Here is a 22,075-nt window from a genome sequence, read left to right on the forward strand (position 1 = left end):
TTCTGTTAGTCAGCAAGAGGGTCTGGAAATGTCTTTCTCCAGGAGGGCCTAACAAGATGATTGACACAAAGATGTTAATTTTAGATTTATATTTCACTTAAACTTAGTCACATAAGAGTATGTGGAAGGAGATGAGAAGAATGTCAGGAAATTTTTTTCGTGAATGTTGCACCTGCTCGCTTAGTCCTCACACAGATGTTGATGCACGTGCAGGCACAGAATACACGTACTCTCTCTGCCTGCCGGGCTTTTGGTCCAGCTGTCTTAGCTTTCTGCTTCAGAACCAAAGTTGACAAGACCAACGACCAAAAAAAGGAAGCCAATCTCAGAGACAGGGCCAGGGCCAGAACACAGCCGCTGCTGCTGGGTTGGAAATACTGGAAGCCATCCTTGGGCCATTTGGAAATGTTAATTAGGCTGGCTAATTCCCACTGCTCTTGGGTTGCCAGTGTTGAGTTGAGTGTGTAAGCTTACTCCATCCACGGCTGCACCTGTTCCCTTCCTCAGAGCCATTCCAAGGGGTCTGAATAGCCCAGACAGCTCTCTGATCTCCCACTCTGTCCGCCTTCCTACTGGGAGGATATTTAGCACTCGCCTAAAGCTGGAACCTTGGTCCACTGTTTCTCTCCCTCATTTATGCCAGCTCTCAAAAATCATTCTCTTCCCTAATTATCTTTAACCAGTTAATCATTCTCCACACTGACTGTTCACTAGCAAGAACCCAGGGAGAGGCAGCCACTTTTGTCTGACCCTGCCCAGCATTATCCCAGGTGGCAGTCCTGGGTGGCAGCCTTTCCTCAGAGATAAGAAGCTCGGTTCAAATCCTTGCTCTTTTGCTCTCCTAGTGAGTACAGCCAAAGAAAACATGCCACAAAAAGACCCAGCGGTCCTTGAAAAGCCTCCACTAGGCAGAGCTATATGGAACACAGCAAATTTCCAACGAAGACTCTTGTTCCCTGTGTTTTTTTAAACCTTGTTGATATCCAGAGTATCGGAGAAGTCACACCAGCCCAGAGAAGTAAGACATCTTTCTCTAAAAGTGACTTCCAGATTCTCTGGACTCCCGCTCTGTGTCTGACCCCTGAGTGGCCCACTGGCATCTGAGTCACACTTGCAGGGCCCCCCACAGAGGAGTCTCACTCAGCTGCTCTTAGATGTGAGCAAGCCAGCTTCAGATCCCCAGCACCACTAACGTGTTGGAAAAAAAAACCTTTGAATTTAAGACACGTCGTAACTCCATAATCCAGTGTCTCTCAATCTTTTTTTCATGATTGCCCCATCGTAGTGGCTTCTGAGACATTTTTGTTTCCTAATTTGTCCCCTTCCCCGAAACACCACAGAAAGACTGTATATCTACTTATTTACTGTACTTACTTCTGGGCTTTATGCACATAAAGAGATATTTTTGCCCCCTCCCCTAAGGGGTGACATCACCCCATTAGAAGGAATGCTGTAACTCCTCCACCAAGGCCCCCAGAGGCAAGGGCTTCATCTGCATTCTTCACTGCTGTGACCCAGAGCCTAGAACAGCACCTGGTACATATCAGATGTCCGGTGAGGAAAGCCGGAAATAATTATGCTTTGTGTCTCTCCCCAACACCCCCAAGCATCACATGCCTCCTATTCTCTTTCCAGCCCTCATCTCCAAGCACAGTGCTCTCTTCTGGTGCCTTCCAACCCTGCCCAGGTCAGTTGGTACCTCACACTTACCTGCAGGGACATATCAGGAAACTGAGAGCCAACTCCTCCGTTCCAAGTACAGGCCCCTGCCTATAGTAGCACTGCCTGTGTGTGTCAAGGGCAAGTGACATTTGAGCCCCATGGAATAATCAAGAGAACCCCCAACTGTCTGTCTTTGCATCTTCTTAACTTACCCATGGATTGGCAGTTATTGAGACATTCTGTTTGGTCCAGCACACCACACCAGGCTGCATCTGGGGACGCACTGGGGAGAGGAGCAAACCAGTCCTCATCAGCAATTACAAACAAGCCTGCATTGTTTAGCTGCGCCATCTGTTTCATGCAAAAAAAAAAGTTTGGTTTCTACCAGTTGGGTGTTTATACGCCCAGCATAACCAGGGCTGAGGGGCTACGGGAAAGAGAGACCAAGGAGCTCCTTCCTGAAGACCCCCTTTGCTCACACTGGAGAGGGTCCGTGGCATGGTGCCTTGGAAAGCTGCACCACCTCATCTCACAGAGGACCCATGCAGAGAGGTTCTATATTTGCAGCTTCCGTGAAAGGAAATGGGCTCCACAGCACAGTGCATTGTGGGGAAACAGGAAATCTAGATAATCACAATATCTAGAGAACCCACAGAAAACCTTCTAGTCTGTTATCCGCAATCAACACTGCCCATGAATTTCTTGTACTCCTAGAGTACAATCAGTGTGGTGAGAAGGAGCAGTGGTCGGAAATCAGGTAAGACAGAGAATGCTACTGGATCATCCATAACCAGTTACTTATCCTGAAATTCCTAACCCCAAATGATTTTTGGTGGGGGCAATACATTTTCATGAATAGATTAGAAAATATAGCTTCAGAGATGCCCACATGTCTCCAGGGAACCCCACCTAAATGTATGTCGGTGGTCCTTCTGATGGCATTCTGAATCACCATCTTAGAGACTGGGCCTGGTCACTGTGCCATCCTTGGCAAGTGGAGTCAGCAGTCAGTCCAAGTTTACAACTGTGGCCATACAGACAATAGTCTGTGTCACTGATAAAGGTCCTTTATCTAGATTTGATGGTGGTCCACTGATGCTGAATTTAGGAGTATTGTGGGGGTTTGTGGCGAGAAGTGATTGCTGGATGCAGAAAGAGGCTGTATTTGCTAGAAAAATCCACACAGGAAATAGGATGGGGTGATTGAGAAAACCTGTCACGAGGCACAGACAAGCTCAGGCGCTGTCTCAGGCTCAGTGTGACTGCTAAGGTCCTGCTCTGAGTGAGGGCGAGCATCCGGTCTGATTTCACCACTGCAGAGTCCCCTTCCTGAGCCACCCTCTGCACAGCATGCCATGTGCTTCCTCCCTGGGGACTGTCACATCACAGGTGACACTAGTACTGAATGTGTACAACTCAGAAGCATATAAGATGAAACTTAAAGACATGTAAACTTGCACGCTTAGAGAGTATCGATTATTTTTTTAGGTCATCCATAGAATTCCAAATACTTGTCTTAAAAACTATTTGACTATATTTTGGAGTCAGGAAATATTGGGCAGCAGGAAAAAGGATGCTGCGGTCAGTGCTGCCCAGTGTCTCTAGGGCTCCTAATAGCATCTGCTTATACATCCTAGGAATGCTAATGTCTCCTCCATTTCACATGATTAATATGACAGCAGCTAGAATTCTGTCCTGCCTAGTAGAATTTTAAGCGCATTTTCAGTTCATAATGATCTCTAAGACTGTGACAACATTCAGGCAGCCCAGGAATAAATGTATTATTAGCACTGTGTTCATTATCAAGTTGGGTTGTGTGTGTGCTGGGCTGTATTCACTTGATTTTATGTTCTTTCCCTTCAGATTAAAGTACGTAAAGGTCTCATTGCAATATTTGAGCAAGGTAAGACTGACACTTCAGCGGACATGCCAACCACTCTGCTCTCAGGGAGGGGTGTGTAAATTCACTAACAGGCCTCTTTCCACTGCTAATACCCCACTGAAATGCGCTCTCAAGTTCCTGCTGCTCCCACCTCCCCTCCCGAGGGGCCTTGCCCGCACTCCTGCCCCTGCATGTCTGTGCTGCCCGAGGAAACCTAGCCTCGCCTTTCTTCTGCCCTGTGCACTCTGGGCGGAATCCGACACCAACACCTGCCATCCCAGAAAATGTCTTTGTTGCCCACCCTTTTGTGTTCAGGGCCACAGGGAGCCAGTGGACCCGGATCCGCCCCCTTTTTTGTTGCCCAAGCCGGGAGGAGCTAGATCTTGAGATGGGCTGATAAGACATGGCACGTGCTGGGCCGGCCTTTGACTGCTTGCCTTAATGGAGGCCTCCAAGACCTCAGCGAGGGAAGGACAGGTTGCCGAGGGGGCTGCTGAATGGAACAGCTGGGGAGGAAGAGCAGACAAAAGCTGGGGGAGTGCAGAGGGCGGAGAACCTGGGGATCTCAAGGTTTAGGACCCAGAGGGCAGGCGGGCCGTAGCAGGTGTGACCTCCGTGGGCCTCTGCTTTCTGTCTTGGTCTGGGATCCAGGCCCTTCCCTGTGCACAGACTGATGGACACTGGCCATATCCATGGATTCAGTTCTGGCTGAAAACCCTCCAAGGGTGGCCTGGGCTATACCAACTCGTGAGCTCACAGGTGGAAAGGGACCAAATGATGACGACGACGATGATGATGATGACGACGACGATATGGAGAACGTCAGTGAGAAAGCTGTTGTTTATCACTCAGTGGAACGCATGGCACAGATGTCAGTCACTGTCTCAGTAAATATGAAAGTGGGATGTTTGGGTCTAGTTTTTTTGGTTTATCCCAAACAGCCCCCTCCTCCACCGGTCAGGGGCTGTTACACCTACAGGCCAGATGAGCAGCCATCGCCATGTTGAGCTGACCCTCCAACCCAGCTGCCCTTTCTTTTCCCCTCAGTCAGGGCTTTGGTTCAGTCCTGGGACTGTTCCAAACTGGTCCCAGAGGTGACAAGAGCCACAAAACACATTGGGCTGTGCAGAGCAAGATAATACAATCCCCTCCAGCAGTGGACTTCATGCAAAAATCTTGATTTGCTGGGACTGCTGTATCCATGTGTGTCCGGCTCCTGCTATAAAATGGTAAAGTGGGCTCGAGTGTCCTTTGAACAGACCCCCAGCTTCCAGCAGGAGGAAGAGGCCAAGTACGTGGAATTGTCTCCTTCATGGCCCCCTTGCTCGTCCCACAGCTGCCTTCTCTACATCAATCCCGGGGAGCAGTGGGCATGGCAGGAACCATTGCAGGCTGAAGGTGTGCCAGCGGAAAGTTGGGGACAAGAGGAATGCCGGAGCACTTCAGTGCGGGCTCCGGCTTGAGGGTGGCCTGCTCTTTGCCCCCAGTGGTTGGGGCCACTGCTTTCAGCTGCGCAGAGGCCACTGTGCCTCAGAGCTCCATGCAGCTCATCAGAGTTGGCGTCACTGCCCACCTCCCGCCCTGCTCAGATGCAGGAACATGAAGTGCACTCCCCGTCCTTTCTCGCCCTCCCTGGACTTAATATCTCTTTACTTAATAGCCTATCTTTGAACATCACTTTCTTTTTCCTTCACTTGCTTTTTTTTTTTGCTTTCCTCTCCCAGCTGTATTGATTTTAATAGTGGCTGGGGTGGTTCCCTGTTAATAATGTGATCTTAGGCCATTTGAAGTGAAAGTGTTTCAAAATGGAATACTATCTGGGATTAAATCAGGTTTGTTCCCCCATGGATTAAATGCTAGTGCCCACCTCCGGCTACAAGGGGACAGAGAGATGTCTGTTACCAGTGCCATCTCTGTCATGGATGACAGTATAGCTGTGCTGCCTTTGTCAGAAGTAGTCTGTTTTTGAAGGTGAAAATAGGAGAGAGGCCTAAGACGTTTCCTCTCTCTGCCCGACCTCAGTGGAAGCAGAAGGGAGGAGCAAGCTCCTATGAGGGAGTCAAAGTGTTGAGTCTCGGGACACACTGGGAAGGTTGCCTTCTTAGGTCCAAGCATGTTTGCAAGTACTGATTTCAGAAGTCCTTCCTAGAAACAACCAGGGAAGATCAGAAAATGAAAAAAGATGCCATCTGTGAATAAGATAACTTACGTAACTTAATTTCAAATGCCAATAATAATAGTAATTTCAAAGGCCAAACTCTTGGAAGTGAAGCAAGTCAGGAGTATAGAAAGCATGCTTTTGAGGTTTGTTCCGGAAGCCTGGGGTGTAATACGACAGGGTTTAAAAATAGAGGGGAAGAAGGGTGATGAAATGATTCTCTCACTCGTAGAACTGCCCCAGGGGAATGTAGACTCCACCGGCAACAGTGGCTGGGTGTTGCAGCAGGCATTCCTGTATTCCTCTGAGCACCCTCGAGCAGCCCTGGGGGAGGGAGCGGTGCAGCCACGCAGGCTTTAATTTTATTCCTTTTCCCTCCAGTGCTAAATAGCAGTATGCTCATCTGGACTCATTTAGACAAGCAATTTAGTCCTGACCTCACCTCTCAGACCCTCCTGGGAATCATCTAAGTTGTAACTGGTGTAAAATATTAATATGTAAATACATGTAAATAATAACACTGACAGGGAGCCACAAAGCTGCCCATAACGTTTTGCTTGCTTTTTCATTGCTTCAACAACTTCTCCTCCCCTTACTATAATCAGATGCCATTCTCTTCGTTCTTTACTTGTGGATTAGACAGTAAGGCCAAGTTAATATAAAAAAAGAGTCATAGTTCCTTTTATGCTGCAGGAAAATCCAGAGCAAAGACTGAGAGGAAAGACATGCATTTGTTGATTCATTCAGCAAACATCCCCTCACAGCACAAGGAGGTCATCAAACCCCTTCCCAGGAACTAGTTTCGTTTCTTCTGTTATATTTGTGCCCGCAAAGGCCTTGCTTAGCACCATGACTCAGCCTTTCTCTGCTTCCTTTGCAGGGCCGTGGCCACCCGCCTGAGTGCCTACCTCATGGTGCCTCTTGGCAAGGAGGAGATGATTGAGACTCTCCAACTCTCCCCACCCCGAGCCTCCAAACCCAGAGACTCCAGAAACATTGCTGCTCAGCTCGTGCTCTCAGCAAGCCCTCCTGTTAACGGACTTCCGAAGTTAAAGACAAATCCCACCAGAATGCTGCAAATTGGACTCTTTCCAACTAGGTAGTGTCATCTTGTCCTGAAACCTCATAAACCTTGGCCTCAAAAGAAGAAAAGAAAAAGTCACCAACAACCAGAGATAGGGCCACTGTCATGTGGACGTTTGTGAGGCTGCTCCAGGCAGAGACAGCAGGAGATTCTGGGCTTTCAGGGAGGGGGCACAGCGCAGCTGGTTTCTGTACCCCAAGTAGTTTCCTCTTGTTGATAAACCCAAGCATGATTCACAGAGGGCTGGCAAAACAACTGTCAAATTGAGGAATTTTCTCTGCATCGATTTTGCTCATTCTTATGTTAGGATTTATGGTTTACTCAAAAATTTCATCATCGTGGAAATTGGCTTTCCCTAGGGTCTTTTGCCCAAGAGAAGTTTTTCCTCGGTTGCTGAGTGTTTTTCCACCTGGTGCCTGATGCCCACTATCTGGGGAGAGGTTTTCCTGACCGTCCTGGAGGTCCTCTGGGTCATGACAGTGATGCTTCTATCGCAGAACACTCAGATGTTTCTAGAAATGCAGGGTTTTGTCCCTGTGAAAGCTCTGTAGGTCAGGAAGCTTTCAAGGCTCCGCCCAGCACAGCGCTGAGTCAACACAGGGGCACATGCCCGCTCAGGTGCATGAGACGGGCACCCTTGCGATGTCCATTTGCCTCCAAAAGTGTCATCCTGCAACTATGCTCACCTGCCCGCTGCCCAGAAAGGACCACGGCAGGGACTTTAGAAATATTTCCCATCTCACAGAGCTTTAAAGTAACAGATTCAAAGCACGTTTTTGATCATACTTTTCACTTATTTGGCTCTTAGGGGGACATGATGAACTTGTTTTTTTGTTTTTGTTTTTGTTTGTTTGTTTTAAGAGAAAAAAAAACGAAAAGCTCTACCTTCTGCCAACACTTGCCCATCACTCTTGCTGGGGTTCTGCAGGTGTTAGAGATAGAATCAACAGAAAAGACCTGCTTCTCACTTAGATCCTCGGCCTGTCTCAGATCTAGAGCTTTGCCCCCTCACCCAGTGCAGGTTGTTTCAGAGCACACAGGTCCAGAGTAAGCCCCTGGCTCAGGACAGGGTGGGGCAGCTGCGAGCTGAGACCCCAGTCATAAGAAAGGTCGGCCATGCATGGGTGCTTTCCCGCTCTCATCTGCCCTCTGCCTCTCTCCTCCGCACCCACCTGTGTTACCTGCAGCCTGTTTTGGTCACCTTCCCAGTGAACCCTCTGAGCCTACTCACCCCGTCAGAGAAGCTGTTTTCACTGACCAGTCAGTTCTTTCTGTCAGCCATCAACTTGGTTTGGCTGGTACTTGACCTTTGAGGAGCAACGGGCAGACCCAGGATTCCCTTTTGGGACAAGTGAGATTCCTTTTTGGGACAAGTGAGAAAAGACTGAGGAAGTCTTTCCTATTAGAAAGATGGATCTTCTAATTCTAGAGAGAATTTGTTTCTCTGCTTTATAGAGGATTGCAAGTAGGGCCCAAATCCGCCCAGCAGAAGCAGTTTAAGCATGATCTGAAAGTAAGAGAACAAAGGATTTTCCAGATTTTCCAACGTAGAAGACATAGCCGTAGGCATTGGGGGCTGTCCTGTAAGTGAGGATTTGCTCACTCATTGGGGCTTAATGGCAACATAAAAGGTGACTGGAAGTCACAGCATTTTGTTCTATAAGCAAATGCCACAAGTCTTATCTTCCCTTCTCCGGGCACACATCTTTTTAATGACTTAGGCTTAGTGATTGGTATGGTTTGGCCCCGTCACTGAGGCTTAAGACTGGTGTTGAGTTGCTTTGTTTCATATTTACAAAGTACCCAGGCCTCATTTCTGCATGTTCTTGGGCTCCGGAGTCCCACAGAGGCTCTGACAGGAAGTAGCTTCTAGGAGAACATTTTATCTTCAGGTTTTAGAAACTCCCAGTGCAGAATTCTTGTATTTAGTCAAAGTGTCAGGACTTGGAATTCGTATTGAACTTCTCTAGACTTCTGTTCCATGATTTCATTTTGCCTCCAGGAATCCGTCCTCCTGACCCTGCAGTGAGAAATGCAGTTGTAATTCAGACCTTCCTGTCATCCCTAATGATTTTAACAACTCCGTGACCCCAGATTATAGCCAGCGTTTTTGCTACTGGAGCTTTTGCTGAGCCGCTATTCTCAGTACCAGCTTTGGTTTGGAAATTTGGAATGGGGTAGCAGGGAATCTGGTGAACAGGTGCTTGCAATCACATGGACTTGAATCGTTTTTGTTATTTGGGGTGGAAAATTGAAATGATGAGGTCTTTTTTTTTTTTCACATAGAAAAGTAAATATTGTGCTTTTGTAATAAATGCCTTTCAGCAGAATTGCAGAGTGTCACTCATCTGGTGGGGATCCACCTGAGTCACAATGCTGACTCATCACATTAGTAGGTCAGCCATCTGTAAACAAAAGTGGCCCTAATTGGCCCAAAATGGATAAGAGTCACTGGCTTCCAGGCAGAACCAGGCTGGTTCCCTCACTTCTCTGCACGCTGATGTTCTGTAGTCTGAGTAGGTTTTTGTACTTAAAAAAAATAGCAATGCCACAAAATGATGACTTTTTAAAAAATAGTATAACCTTAAGCAGACAGAAGTCAGGAAATTTAGCTTGGGTAAGTAGCTCACAGTGTCTTCGTACAGTTAAGGCTGCAGTTCCTAAGAGCCACAGGGACGGTGAGGGGATTACGCCTTGACTCGGTGAGAGGGGCTGACTGATGGGACCCTTAGCCTTACAAACGAGATCACATGGATCCGTAGACTGCAAACAACATCTTCCTGACCTTCCTCAGGTGCCACTACCCGTGCTTCATTTACTGTTATATTTGTGTCATCTGGGGATGTGAGGGGTCCTTTAAAACCTACTGTGGTGTCTTATATGTACCTATGCTACCTTTATGTCTACTGAATGGGATTGTCCGCCTCTGAAGGGAAATTCAGCATAAGCGACCATTGTTTTAGTTGCCTCAGTATCTATGTATGACATATACATTAAGTGAATGTTTTATGTTTTCAGGTCTACAATATTTAGTACTTGTAAATAAGGTAAAAACTTGATAAATATCATAATTAAGTTATAGTGTGTCATTAGATTTTTATTTTGCTCTTATTTAATTTTCCTAATGCTCCACATCTGGGTTTATGCCTAGGTGATATAGACCTTTATGTGTAACTCACCTTTGCAGGCATGTGTATTGTGCCAGGACACACTGCAGCAAAGACGTGCCACGCCCAGAAAAGCACACTGCTCTACAGATGACCACCACTTGACTCCAGTTTATCCTCTTTTTCTCTTTAATTCTAACTTACTGTGATGATTTAATAAAGTAGAAACACAGCACTTACGTGCCATGTTTCTTTTGTTTTCATTATAGTTTGTAGGAAAATAAAGTTTATCCTGGCATCTAACAAAAGATGGTTTGGGTTTTTACCCTACTAAGTTGCTCAAAAGCTCTTTTTGAAATCAAAGCCTAAACATTTATCCAAAATGGTAGCCAGTACCGATCCAGGGAAGTTTATAAATGTGAGTATGAAAATTGGCCTCTCAGTTCATAACGTGGAATGCTAAGATCCACTCCTACGAGGATTTGAGTTTAAGCATCATCAAACTCATGTATTTAAGTCCATCTCCTCCTCGTGATCTAAATAGCCGGGTCCATATTTTCTGCAGTTTGTATCAAGCCCACAGTGAGTCTCAGCATGGGCTCCTATCTCTCCAGGACAGCCCTCTGCACGAGCCACTCTTCCCGAGGTCTGGAGTCCTGGGCCCTGATGAGCAAGAGGCTGACTTTGAGAGTTTGTCTTGTGAGTAAGTGATAAACAAGATATAATAATGGCCTCCGGTTGGTGTGGCTGGTGTTGACTCCAACTATCACATTCTGACTGCCTGCCCAGGGGGCCTCTGTCAGCATCCTGGGCTACTCCTGTGCTCTGGACAGCAGTGAACTTTCAGGACATTGGACAATCGAGCTCTCTAAAAATCATCCATTTGTCCATTTAGCAAATATTTGTTGAGTACTTATTACTTACAAGACATTTGCATGACCTCAAAAAGGATCCAAGTACCTTCCCAGGAGCCAACTATAGCCTAAATCCATTTGGCTTTTTTTTAGCTTTTGAGTGGTAGCAAGAGCTATGTCATGCTTTTAATACTTAGTTCCTCAAAGAATGAATGAAGGAACACGGAGTTTTAGAGCTTCATTGCCTAGAAGCAGTGGTTCCCGGCCCTGCCATGCAGAGTCCTGCCCCACCCCCCACCTAGATTCTGGTCCACCAGGTCTGGGTAGAATCTCAGCATTGGTATTTTTCAACCAGCCCCGTAGTGGTGCTTTGGGCAGCCCTTACCTCATGTCCCACATGTGCACCTTGGAGTAGAGGGAACATCAGTGATGATGTCCTGAGGAGCAGCTGGCTCTTCTACAACTACTCAGTGTAGTGTCCCGCCCCTTCTAACTATTCTACTTTATAGATGGCCCCGATACCCTCTAGCGTAATTTATGGATCCTTTTCAGATCTGGAAATAGTCGCTTAAATTTCAAAGGATATTGTTATGAAATCTCAGAAAGGAGTTTATTATCTTATTTATTAAAAAGAAAAAGAAAAAAAGATGGGGGTCCCCGTCATACTTCCTGAAGTGATTCTAGTCATCTTCAAAAAATAATCAAGTCTTAGACCAAATCATGCAAGACTTTTAGCAGAATTCCAAAAACTAATCTAACTTCCAATGTTTCCAAAAGGATCATTGCTATAAATAATGTTCTCCTTGGCCTGTCTTGGCTTTTGCTAAGTGCCAGAATTTTTAAAAATAATAACACCCTTAAGACACAACCTGGTCATTGTAAAATTCTGTGTTTTCCAGGAAAAATGCTGGAGGTTTTTTTTTTTAATGTTTGCTGCACTAGAGAGTATCTACCTCTCAGCACTAAGACTCAGACCTTTGTATTTGTTCACTTCTGTACACATGTGAGCTGGTGTTATACTCCTGTGTGTTTGCGTAAACTAAACTGAGGCCCCTCTGATTTATTAAATAGTTTATGTCAAGAGCAACTATTATCATTTGCTCTTCCTTCTGTAAATGGAAATGGTTTTAATTGCATTTCATTTTTCAAATCAAAAAGCAAAGGTCGTAGCAACGCGACAGTAAACTTCATGCCTGTGTATCTGGTTTACCCAAGGCACAGGTCACTACCCTCACTCCAACCACCTCCTGCAGATACTGAAACTGAGGCCGTTGGCTCATTGGATTCACACGGCTAGAAAGTGAAGCTCCAGGCAGCAGCTGAGTTTCCTGGGCCCCATGTCTCAACAACACCCCCATTTAGCAGCAGCCACTGTTCTTAACCAGTGCACAAACTTGTTGAAATGTAGTTTCCATCTTCTTTTTGGCCACTGAAGGTTTCCCTAAGGCCAAGTCTGAAGCCACCCTGACCCTCCTCTCAGGGACCAAGCGCAATATAGACCAGGGCCTCCTGCATGGAGGAACTTGTTCTGCCAGGTGACTGTCACCTACTCTCCCTATGAGCAATGAAGAAGATGATGGAATTGACTTTTCTCTGACTCTGGAAACCGTTGGATAATACATCCCTGGAAATACAAATTTCTTATTCAGATCTGAAAAATAGATTTTGAGGCAAAGAAACCAGAGCAGGAGCAGACTGCACATGCTGTCAGTGGTGAGCATGGGAAGGCCTGCCTCCAGAAGGTCTCCCTCTGCTCTCTGCACGCACGTATCCTCAAAGTAATTTTAGCACTTGCAGTTGGGCCAAATTTTTTTATTTATCGTCTCCTAAAAAAGTTTTACATTTTAGAAGTTTACGAGAAAGAGGGTAAGATATATCAATGTGCTTACGTGACCCAAGCCCACCCTTGAGTGCAGTAGGGCCCCAAAATCGAGGTCAGAGATTCTTACCGTGCTGCTACTGCAGCTGAAACCACATCTTCGCCCCTGAGGTAACACAACCGACAAGCTGACAACCCAGAGAGGCCGGGGCATTTTAAGTAACAGGAACATTCTCTCTGCCCCCAAAACACTCTCAAATGTGCCTTCCAAAACAATCAAACAGCAACAAAACCAGCAGGAACTCTGAAATGATACTCTCTTTCTGGGTAGTATAAAAGTATTTACTGGAATTGGAGATCGCTTCTTTTGTGTTTTTATCATTTAAAAAATACTTTTAATACCTAGGTATCCGCTATCCTAAGTTAAATTGGATAAGATGAAGGGGATGAGCATTCATAACAAGCTGTCACGTTAAGAAATATTTGTCTGAACGATTCTGCCTCTTAGAGAACAAAGGAGAAATTAGGAAGCTCCTGTTAGCACCTCCCTTTTGTACTATGTCAGACATGAAAAACACTGTCTAGATTTTTTTTTACATTCACACCAAGATATTCCTGCCTCAGCTATCAGAGGACATTGTGTATGTGATTGAAAATTCTCTATAAACCATAATTTTAAAAAATAAAGAATAAATGAATATTCTTTGGGACAAGAGCACCTACCTCAATGTGTCCAGGTGTAGTTTTTAATCTTCCACTTATATGTCCCATATCTCCCAGTAGCAAAATGCTTGTGTTTGACAGAGAATATTTTACATAAAGAGGTCACACTCATCAGCTTCCACCTTGACTTGAGATCCTGGGGTTCTGAAAAGTGGAGTGTACCTCTCACCAAGAGTGTGAAGTGGGAAGGGGCTTGCTATTATAGCTCCTGAAAGGACCTTTTTGACTTCAGAAAATAGCCTGGCAAAGAAAAGCTTTTTTCCATGAATACTCGGGGCCTGCATTAATGCTCCTCGGATGGTAGAGGTGAGTACTTTTGATCAATATTCCCTGAGAAATGGCCGCTGGGCTAAGTGCAAGCAGAGGGCTTCAATAACAGGTCACCCTCCCCCAAAACTACAGAGCATTTGCAGCAAGTCTTTTGGGAGCAGTCTGAACCAGTGAGGTTGCACATTAATGGCATCATCTCCTCTCTTTACAAAATGTCACCCCATTCTGTCTTCCATGTGGATGGCTTATTATGGGCCCGCTAAACACAGTGATTTCTACAGCCTTCCTTCAGGAAAATCATGACATCTTCATTTTAGGCACCAGGAAAAGTGAATCCCTGGAACTATTTTGACCTGAAGAAGAGGTCACAATGCTAGTAAGAAAACTCAAAACAATAGCTTCTCTTAATCAAGGAAGTTTTACTTACTAATTACCATTGAGATTTTAATGAAATAGCCAAAGTATAAATGAAGGCTCTAAACAGGTATTCTATACTTTTTTCTTCTAAAATCAATGATCTGCCTTCATTCCAAACCATTGCTACCCCAGATCGATAAGCTGGTTATTCAAAAGAATACTCTTCACACTTCTCTCCAGATTAATGCAAACACACACAAAGATACAGGATTTCCTTCTTTTTAATAGAAATAGCATCATATAATATACATCATTCTTTAGCTTCCTTTTTAAACTTTATAATATGTCTCGTGGGCATCCCTCCCTCTAGTTTATCCTTTTTAAGAGCTACATATTATTCTTTAGTAAAGATGTGCCTTTCTTTAGTCATCTCATCTGTGGTTTCCAATGTTTGTTATAACAAATGCACCTGCAGTAAACAGCACACCTATAGCCCGACACTCTGCTGCTTTTATTTCTCTAAGATGAATTCCTCAGAGTGAACTTACTGGATCAGAGAGTTTATGTGATTTTAGCCCTAATAGATTATTTGGTCATTTTAGAATTCTGTAAATTAAGAAAACTTTTTTTTAGAAGGCTAACCCAGGTAAAGGTAAATTTCAGACATGATAAATGAGGCATTTATAGACTGAAGAAAGTGAGGCCTCTTGCTCACGTTTGCCACCCCACATGTCCCATGACCGACTATGTGTTCATCCCACTCCTTTATTTCCAAGATAGCATTCTGAAGAATTTCTTGATTTTGAAGAAATTTCTGAAAATATAACATAAATTCATCAAAATACAACATAAGTTTACCTCTTATCGTAGATGTAGAATAACATGGGCCTGGGAATCAGATAGTACTGGCTTCATCTACCAGCCGCAAACTCCCCATGTGGCCTTAAGCCCTTGAGTCCTAGCCATTCTGTCTCTTGTTTCCTCTCCTGTGAATTAAAGTAGTAATACTGATGGTGGAGGCCAGCCTCAAAGATGGTGCCAGAGATCATCCCCTCCTGGTATATGCACACCCTTTTGTGGTCCTCTTACGCTAATTCTGAAAGGACCTGTAGGACCAAGGAAACAAAAAAAGCGACAGTGTGGGTCTTCCAAGATCAGGTCATAAAGGTATTGCAGCTTCCACCTTGGCCTCTTGGATCGCTTGCTCTAGAGAAAGTCAGGCACCACGCAGCGAGGACACACAAGCAGTGCTGTGGAGACCAACAGCCATGGGAAGGAGCCATCCTGGGAGTGAGTCCTCCAGCCCCAGTCAAGGCTTCACTTGACTGCAGCCCCAGCTGACATTTAACTGTAATGTCATGGCCCACCCCCAGGCTAGAACCACCCAGCCAGGCTGCTTCTGAATTCCTGAATCACAAAAACGATGAAATAATAAATAGCTATTGTCATTCTAAGCCACTAAGTTTGGGGTGATATTTTGTTACACAGTCGTAGTGGAAGGACATTGATTAAATGGTTGTTTTGAAGATGAGATGAAGAAGATGGACAGAAGGCACTGATATACAACACATGGCAATAGTGCTTTAAATGACGCGATGGCTGAGATGATCACAAACGCTGCTCCTCTGGACACTGACCATATCACCTCACAGAGAGAGTGCTGTGCCAGGGAGCCAGAGACCGGGGTTCTGACCCCTCTCTGTCTCAGACAAAAAATCCTTGTGATGTAGAGCAAGGCAGTCAACATTCACATTTTCCTCACATCCAGGTTAGTGAATTATAATACTTTCCATACAGCGTTGATACAAAGATCAAAAAGAAAAATTCACATTCAGGTACTCTGAAAACCAGATAACACTCTAAAAATATAAGGTATATTCCAGTTATCTATTGCTACATAGCAAATCACCCCAAAACTTAGTGACTTAAAATCACAACGATCACTTGATACTGTCTCTTGCAGTTCTAGAGGAATGGGGCCCAGCTGGGCTGTTCTCCCCTGGGTTCTCTCATGAAGGCGTTCCGACATGGTGGAGGGGGCCCATGTCACCTCGGGCTCACCTGTTCCCTAGTGTGTCTGGGGTCGATTCTAGCTGTTGACTGAGATCTCGGGCTATCAGCAAAACACCTACACGTGGCCTCTGTAGCCTGGGCTTCCACACAGCATGGAGATCCCCAAGAGAGACCCAGGCAGAAGCTGCATAGCCTTCTAACCTAGTCTCAGAGTCACTTCTGCTGCATTTTATTCAAGGAACGGTCACAAAGTTTTGCTCTATTTCAAGGAAGGGACACAGTTTTCACCTCTTGATGGAAAGAGTGTCAAAGAGTTTGCAGAAATGCTTTAAAACCTGCACCAGATGGCATTAACATTATATAAAATTTAAAATCAGTATTCTCTCACAACCAGTGGGCAGATCTGATGGACATCAAATAACTGAAAATAACAATAATGAATGAGTTCTCACCAGCTCTTGACCTGAATAACTCAATCTCAACAACAATGGTGAGCATTTAGTTGCAGACAGCCAAATGCACTTTACCCAGATGAAATAGATAAATAATTTATTAAAGCCGCATGGCTTCCTCATAGACTGTTCCAGGAGGGCCACACAATCAGGCTTTGGGGCTAAGAGCCAGGAACAATATCCAAATCACCCTGCCAGACAAGTCCAACTGCAGGTCACATCACAGCCTTCACCATGCCCACCTCTGAGAGACAAATGCCTCTCCAAGATCCTCACCCCGACCAGTACTAACTGCACCCAGCGCCATCTCCTTCTGGCCTCTCTTCTGGACCCACATCTCATGGGTACATCTGATTAGAGGTCGGGCACCTCTAATCCGAGCCGTGAGGGTGACCTGATTCTAGGACATCGATCATTTCCATTCCCTTATAGCAAAGCCTAGCTGTGAGGGAGGCTGGAAAAGCCAGTTCCTGGATTCTACCTTGGGGAGGCAAGACTCTCACGATGGAAATTATCCCAGAACAGAAAGGGTGTCCAAAGGGTGCAGAGTAAGCAGAAAACATAATAAATGTCTACTACAGGTAGATACTACTCTTTCCTTATTGTATCAATGAGTATAAACAGAGCAAAGAGAGGTTAAGTAACTTACCCAAAGCCACACAGCTCTTAAATAATGAAGACAAGATGATGAAACCAGGCATTTGTCTTCCAGATCCCCGGCACCAAACAGCCACAGTATGCTGGAGAAGAAACAGGGTTCTTTCAAGCTTGCGAAAACCCAGCACAGTGGGAGGATAAAGGGAGTGATGTGCTAGTATTATCAGAAGCCATTAGGTGGAAGCCATAGCACTGGCACTCTCTTTGGGGTATAAAATTAAAATTTTTGTTGAAACATTTTCTTAAAAGTTACTCAACTGTGAATCTCAGATTTGGGGGTTGGGATCGGCCCATCTTTTCCTTGGTGTTGGTGCCCCCCTGCCTGCCCTCGGATGAGACTGAACAGAGAGTGCTTAACGACCTGTGCTCAGGGATTTTTCCTTCTCTCACTGTTGCCAGTTGCCATGGTTCTGGGATGGCCTGTTCACTTGCTTGCTTTTAGAATCAAAGTGGAAGATAGAGAAATGATAGAAGGCAGAAGGGGCATGTTAGCTTTAAGTGATGTGTTTACTGCAGTGCAGCCTAAAACTCCATCATTCACAATGAATTCATATACTTCTCCCTCTATAGTTAGCATCTTCAGCATGTTAAAGCAAAGTGAAAGTGGTTCAGGATCCACGAATTTGGTACAAACATGCCAGTGTGACCGTCTTAGTTACAACTGAGGTGCTGAATTAACCTATTTCTCATGAGTATTGGTTATTTGTGTTTGCAGTTTGGGTACTGTAGAAATAAGAAGTTTCTCCAATGTACAGATAGGCCATAACTTGAAATGGTGACGTACTTGGCTCCTCTCTCTTACATGCTGGTGGAAATTTCAGGCTATGATTTTGAAGTCGAACTGTCAAAACACAAATCGGTTGTTTCCATGACTTGGGATGAGTACTATATATGTCCTTACACTGTCATGTCATGCTCCATGCTTTGGTAGCACCTTAATGATGAGATGGAATCAAGGCTCTTGAATTTCACTTCCCATTTGGATTTCTACACTGGCACATTCACTCCCTTGGGGATTTATCTCTATGTACCAGTGTCCTTCTTGCTCTCAACTAAATGTTCACAATTACTGGTCACGTCTCCCCTTAGGGCCTTCCATTTTGCCATCTGTTGCATGGGGTAATCAATACAACCTCATGAGTAGTTGTGAGAAATCAATGAGTATTCACGTGAAGGCCTTAGACCAGACAGGTAATAAGGACTCAATGAATTTCAATTGTTAGTATTGTTACAAACCCAACATTAGTTGGGATTAGTGGTTTCTGGTTAAGTCTTCAAGCCATCAGCTCTTCCCAGGCCAAACTTACTATTGGTGGCAACAAGTGGGAGTACTCTCTATGTGACCAAGACTTCGAACTCTTAACCAGCGCGCATTGAACATGAAGTGCACAGACATACCTTGTGGATCTTGTGAAAACACAGGTTCTGATTTAGTGGGTCTCAAGTAGGGCCAGTCATTCTGATTTCTAACCAGCTCCCAGGTGATGCCTATGCTATAAGGCCCTAGTCTATACTTCAAGTAACAAGGCTCTAAAAAATACTTACCAAGAAAGGACAACATGTTCTCCACTGTCATTGCCATACTTGATACACTTGTGAAACTGGAGCAGAAATCTGCTTTAGAAAGTTTCAAGTAGAGGTTGGAAACTTCCAATTAGAGCTGACTTCTTACTGCTGGACTTTGATCTAAATGCCCCAAATGCTCAAATATTTGCACAATTAAATGAAGTCAGCTGTTGTCAGGAAGGTGCTTGTTGCTTCTGAATTAATATTATTTAAAATTGGTCAATACTAAATTAAAGTTACGTTCTGTCTTTACCTTAATTTTTAAGCTAATAGATACTAAAAATTCTTGAAATGTTAGGTTGAATCATACAAATTTTGATATTATACTTTTTATTTTTACCTATAAAAATGGCAATTTTTTATGATTCAACTTCAGAGTTGCCATTTCGCTTGATAAATCCAGCCATTATTGCACCGGGAAACAACCTTCAAACCAGGACACGACCTTCCTCTTCCGTTTAGGTTTGTGTGGATGACTAAACAGGTTAGAAATTGTATGCACTGCCTGACAGCTGCTGCAATTGACATGACAAATGTGAGCAGTATTAATAAACCTATCCTAGAGGCATCTTCCTACTTAGTTAATTTTCTCATTTAAATAATTAGGGTTTTAAAGTGCTGCCTGAGGTGATGACACCTATAAAAATAGTGGTACTCAATTTTGCAGCTTCAAGACTATATACAGTGAGTTGTAGAGTTTGTGGCATTCAACACACAACTGAATAAAGCACAGTTTTCATAAGAAACACGTTTTCATGCAACCAAAGGCAGGGGTGTAGGTGATCTACAAAACATTACTACACAATTTTATTCTCTAGTCACAGGGATCAGTAAATTTTTTCTATAAAGGGCCAAATAATGCATATTTTAGGTCTTGTAGGCCATATAATCTCTGTAGTGACAACTAAGCTTGGCCTTTGCAGTAGGAAAGCAGCCAGAGACAGTAAGTGAATGAGTACGGTCGTGTTCTAACAAAACTTTACTTACCAAACAGGCTGAATGGCTGGATTTGGCCACAGGCTGAATTTGCTGACCCCTGGTTTAGCCTTTTCTGTTATAATGATAGAGATGGTGAAATACTGCAATGGCAGCAATAATTCTGGAATCTCAATATCACCTTAGACGATGTAACAAAGAAGTCAAGGTAGCTATAATATGTGTTTAATGTTTTCAGTTCTCTTTAGTCAGAATTATCAAATTTTGAAAATACCAAGAGGGGAGATCATGATTTTTTCTGTGGTTAATAGAGTAAAAGTTTTTCTGATACAAATCTGAAATCTTAATTATGTAAATATTTCACTAAAACTATTTGAAAATATAATTGGTGTTTGGTGATTTAGCAAAATATTTATGTGAAAACACTTGAGAACATATCAAGGAGAGTAACACTGTCCAAAAGAAGCAATAAAAGCTTTCTATTAAAGGGATGAGCGGATAAAAAGAGAGTGTGTTCCTCTGTGTTATAAAATATTTGATGAGCTCTAACATGATTCTGTTTAGATTTGGATCCCAAAGACTGGGATTTGGTTCATCTCCTCTGTCCCTGACAGTTCTCAATTTGATCATTTTCATGCACACCATTCCTATCTGTGTCTGTACATCTTCCGACAATAACCTCCTTGTAGCTATATTCTAGAATGGTGAAGGCTCATTTTACAAAATACAGTAGCACAGATAGCAGTAGAAAAGAACTGTAATCAATTGGTATTACAAGCTTTTAAATGGCAATACTGTAAACATGTTCTTCAGCCTAAGTTCCTCTTCCTTTTCTGTTCTTTGTGCTCAGAGGAAATTGTAGCCATTTTTTTTCCTCCTATAGAAAGAGGCTTCTCTGAAACTCTTCCATGCACTGACACCTCCTCTGCTTCCTATCAGATTCAATGAACAATACTCTCTTGGCTTACTCTCTTCATCCTGTCACTATCAGGTGTGATCGTCACCTGGCTGTGGTGTTTGAGATGGGGCACTGCATCAGGGCCCTGGTCCTGAACAACAGAGATGAAACAGATGTTGCATTCAAACAGAAGGGCCTTCTTTGATGAGTGAAAGAGGAGAATAATGGATTCAGGGTGATGTTTCCATCATTATTGTTTCCCTCTGTGCAATGCATCGTCTACAGGCTCAAACCAAGTGGAAGGAAGAGTGAACACCTGGGTTCTGATGAAAGGGCAGCAGTACTGCTAGACGATGATCGCAGACTCTGTGGACAGCCTTCCCATAGATGTTGGTGACGCTGCACAGCATGAATATGACATGCTTAAAATGCTGGTTCTCAATAATCACGCCTTTGAATGTGCTCGACTTGCAGTAAATATTCTATAGGTTTCATTTTGCTATAATTAATGTTCCATAAACAGTTTGTCCCAGTAGTGGGGACTTATGTGACAAGCTGAAGAAAAAACATCGGTATGGATGCTTCGTGTAGAAATGCCACCAAGAAGACCACACAGTATAGAAATCTTCAAACAAGACAAACATGAACACATTTACCCCACAGCCCATCTGCTCACCATATATACTGCCAAAGGAAGCATGCATGTCTTGCGCATTCCACTTTCCAGATGCAACAGAACAAGTCCACAGTAAAAGTATATGAAGGACAAATGATGACAGTTGGGACTTAAAAGATGAGGGATTGCGTCTGGGTTAGTGAAAATATGTTAACTGATTTTCATATGCTCAAATATGTTCTATGATCTATGATTCTGAGAAACATATCAGGCCTTAATAATGACTAAAAAATACTTGTGAATAGTAAATTCATAAGCCAAGTTGTTTCTCTCACCCAACTGTGAGAAATCAATTCCCTTCACCATGAGAGTCCATCACATGTTCCTTGCTGGTGACACCTCTCAGTGGGCTCTGTCACTTTTGAGACCCAATCTGGTCTATAGTAATTTCCCCCTGCAGTTCCTCATAGGGAATGAATGTCCAAAGAAACAGGACTCATTTGTGTTCAGAAAAATCATCTTGGCAAGGAAATCACCTTGATGGCACCAAAACCTGTAGCTGTTTGTTTGCACAAGACAAGGAGATACGGAATTGATTGAAGGCAGGAGTTTCCTAGTTCTCCTTGTGAAACAAATACTTCCCTGCTTGCAGAAATTATTGAGCAAGCATGTGCTGTCTTCTCTCATCCCTTCTTCCTATGGACTCAAAGTACCCTCCTTACTTGGGAGCCTTAGCCATCCAATGGGATGAAAGGAAGCCCCAAGATGGTCTTCCTATTCTAGATGTCTGGGATAGTTTTTTCTCCTAGGGCTGCTGAGTGGGATCATTCTTGTGGGCCACATCTGAACTTTTCCTGTATTGCTAATGTGCCTGTTAGAAACTGTCCCCATCTACAACCCAGGACTAATGAGTATACCAGACTTTCCCTATGAGTATGGGTCATTTAATGCTGCAGGTTGGTAATAAAGAAATAAGTTTCTTCAATATGTAAGATTTAACTTGAAGATACATTTTCAGGCA

At 44.0% G+C, this 22,075-nt stretch overlaps 1 protein-coding gene across 3 annotated transcripts in view; it reads left to right on the forward strand.

Moving 5' to 3' along the window:
- RALGAPA2 (Ral GTPase activating protein catalytic subunit alpha 2) overlaps positions 1-10,132 on the forward strand; it is a 291,465-nt gene extending 281,333 nt beyond the window's left edge. For 2 of the 3 annotated variants that reach the window (XM_039874357.1, XM_039874355.1), the window contains 2 exons: positions 3,526-3,565; positions 6,583-10,132. In XM_039874357.1, the coding sequence (XP_039730291.1) occupies positions 3,526-3,530 (5 nt within the window). In that variant the 3' untranslated portion in view covers positions 3,531-3,565; positions 6,583-10,132. The remainder of the gene's footprint in view (positions 1-3,525; positions 3,566-6,582) is intronic. The other variant, XM_039874356.1, reaches the window with a different exon arrangement.
- The last annotated feature ends 11,943 nt before the right edge of the window (positions 10,133-22,075 follow it).

The sequence above is a fragment of the Pteropus medius genome, unplaced genomic scaffold (assembly GCF_902729225.1).
Source record: "Pteropus medius unplaced genomic scaffold, Ma_sr-lr_union100, whole genome shotgun sequence".
NCBI lineage: Eukaryota > Metazoa > Chordata > Mammalia > Chiroptera > Pteropodidae > Pteropus > Pteropus medius.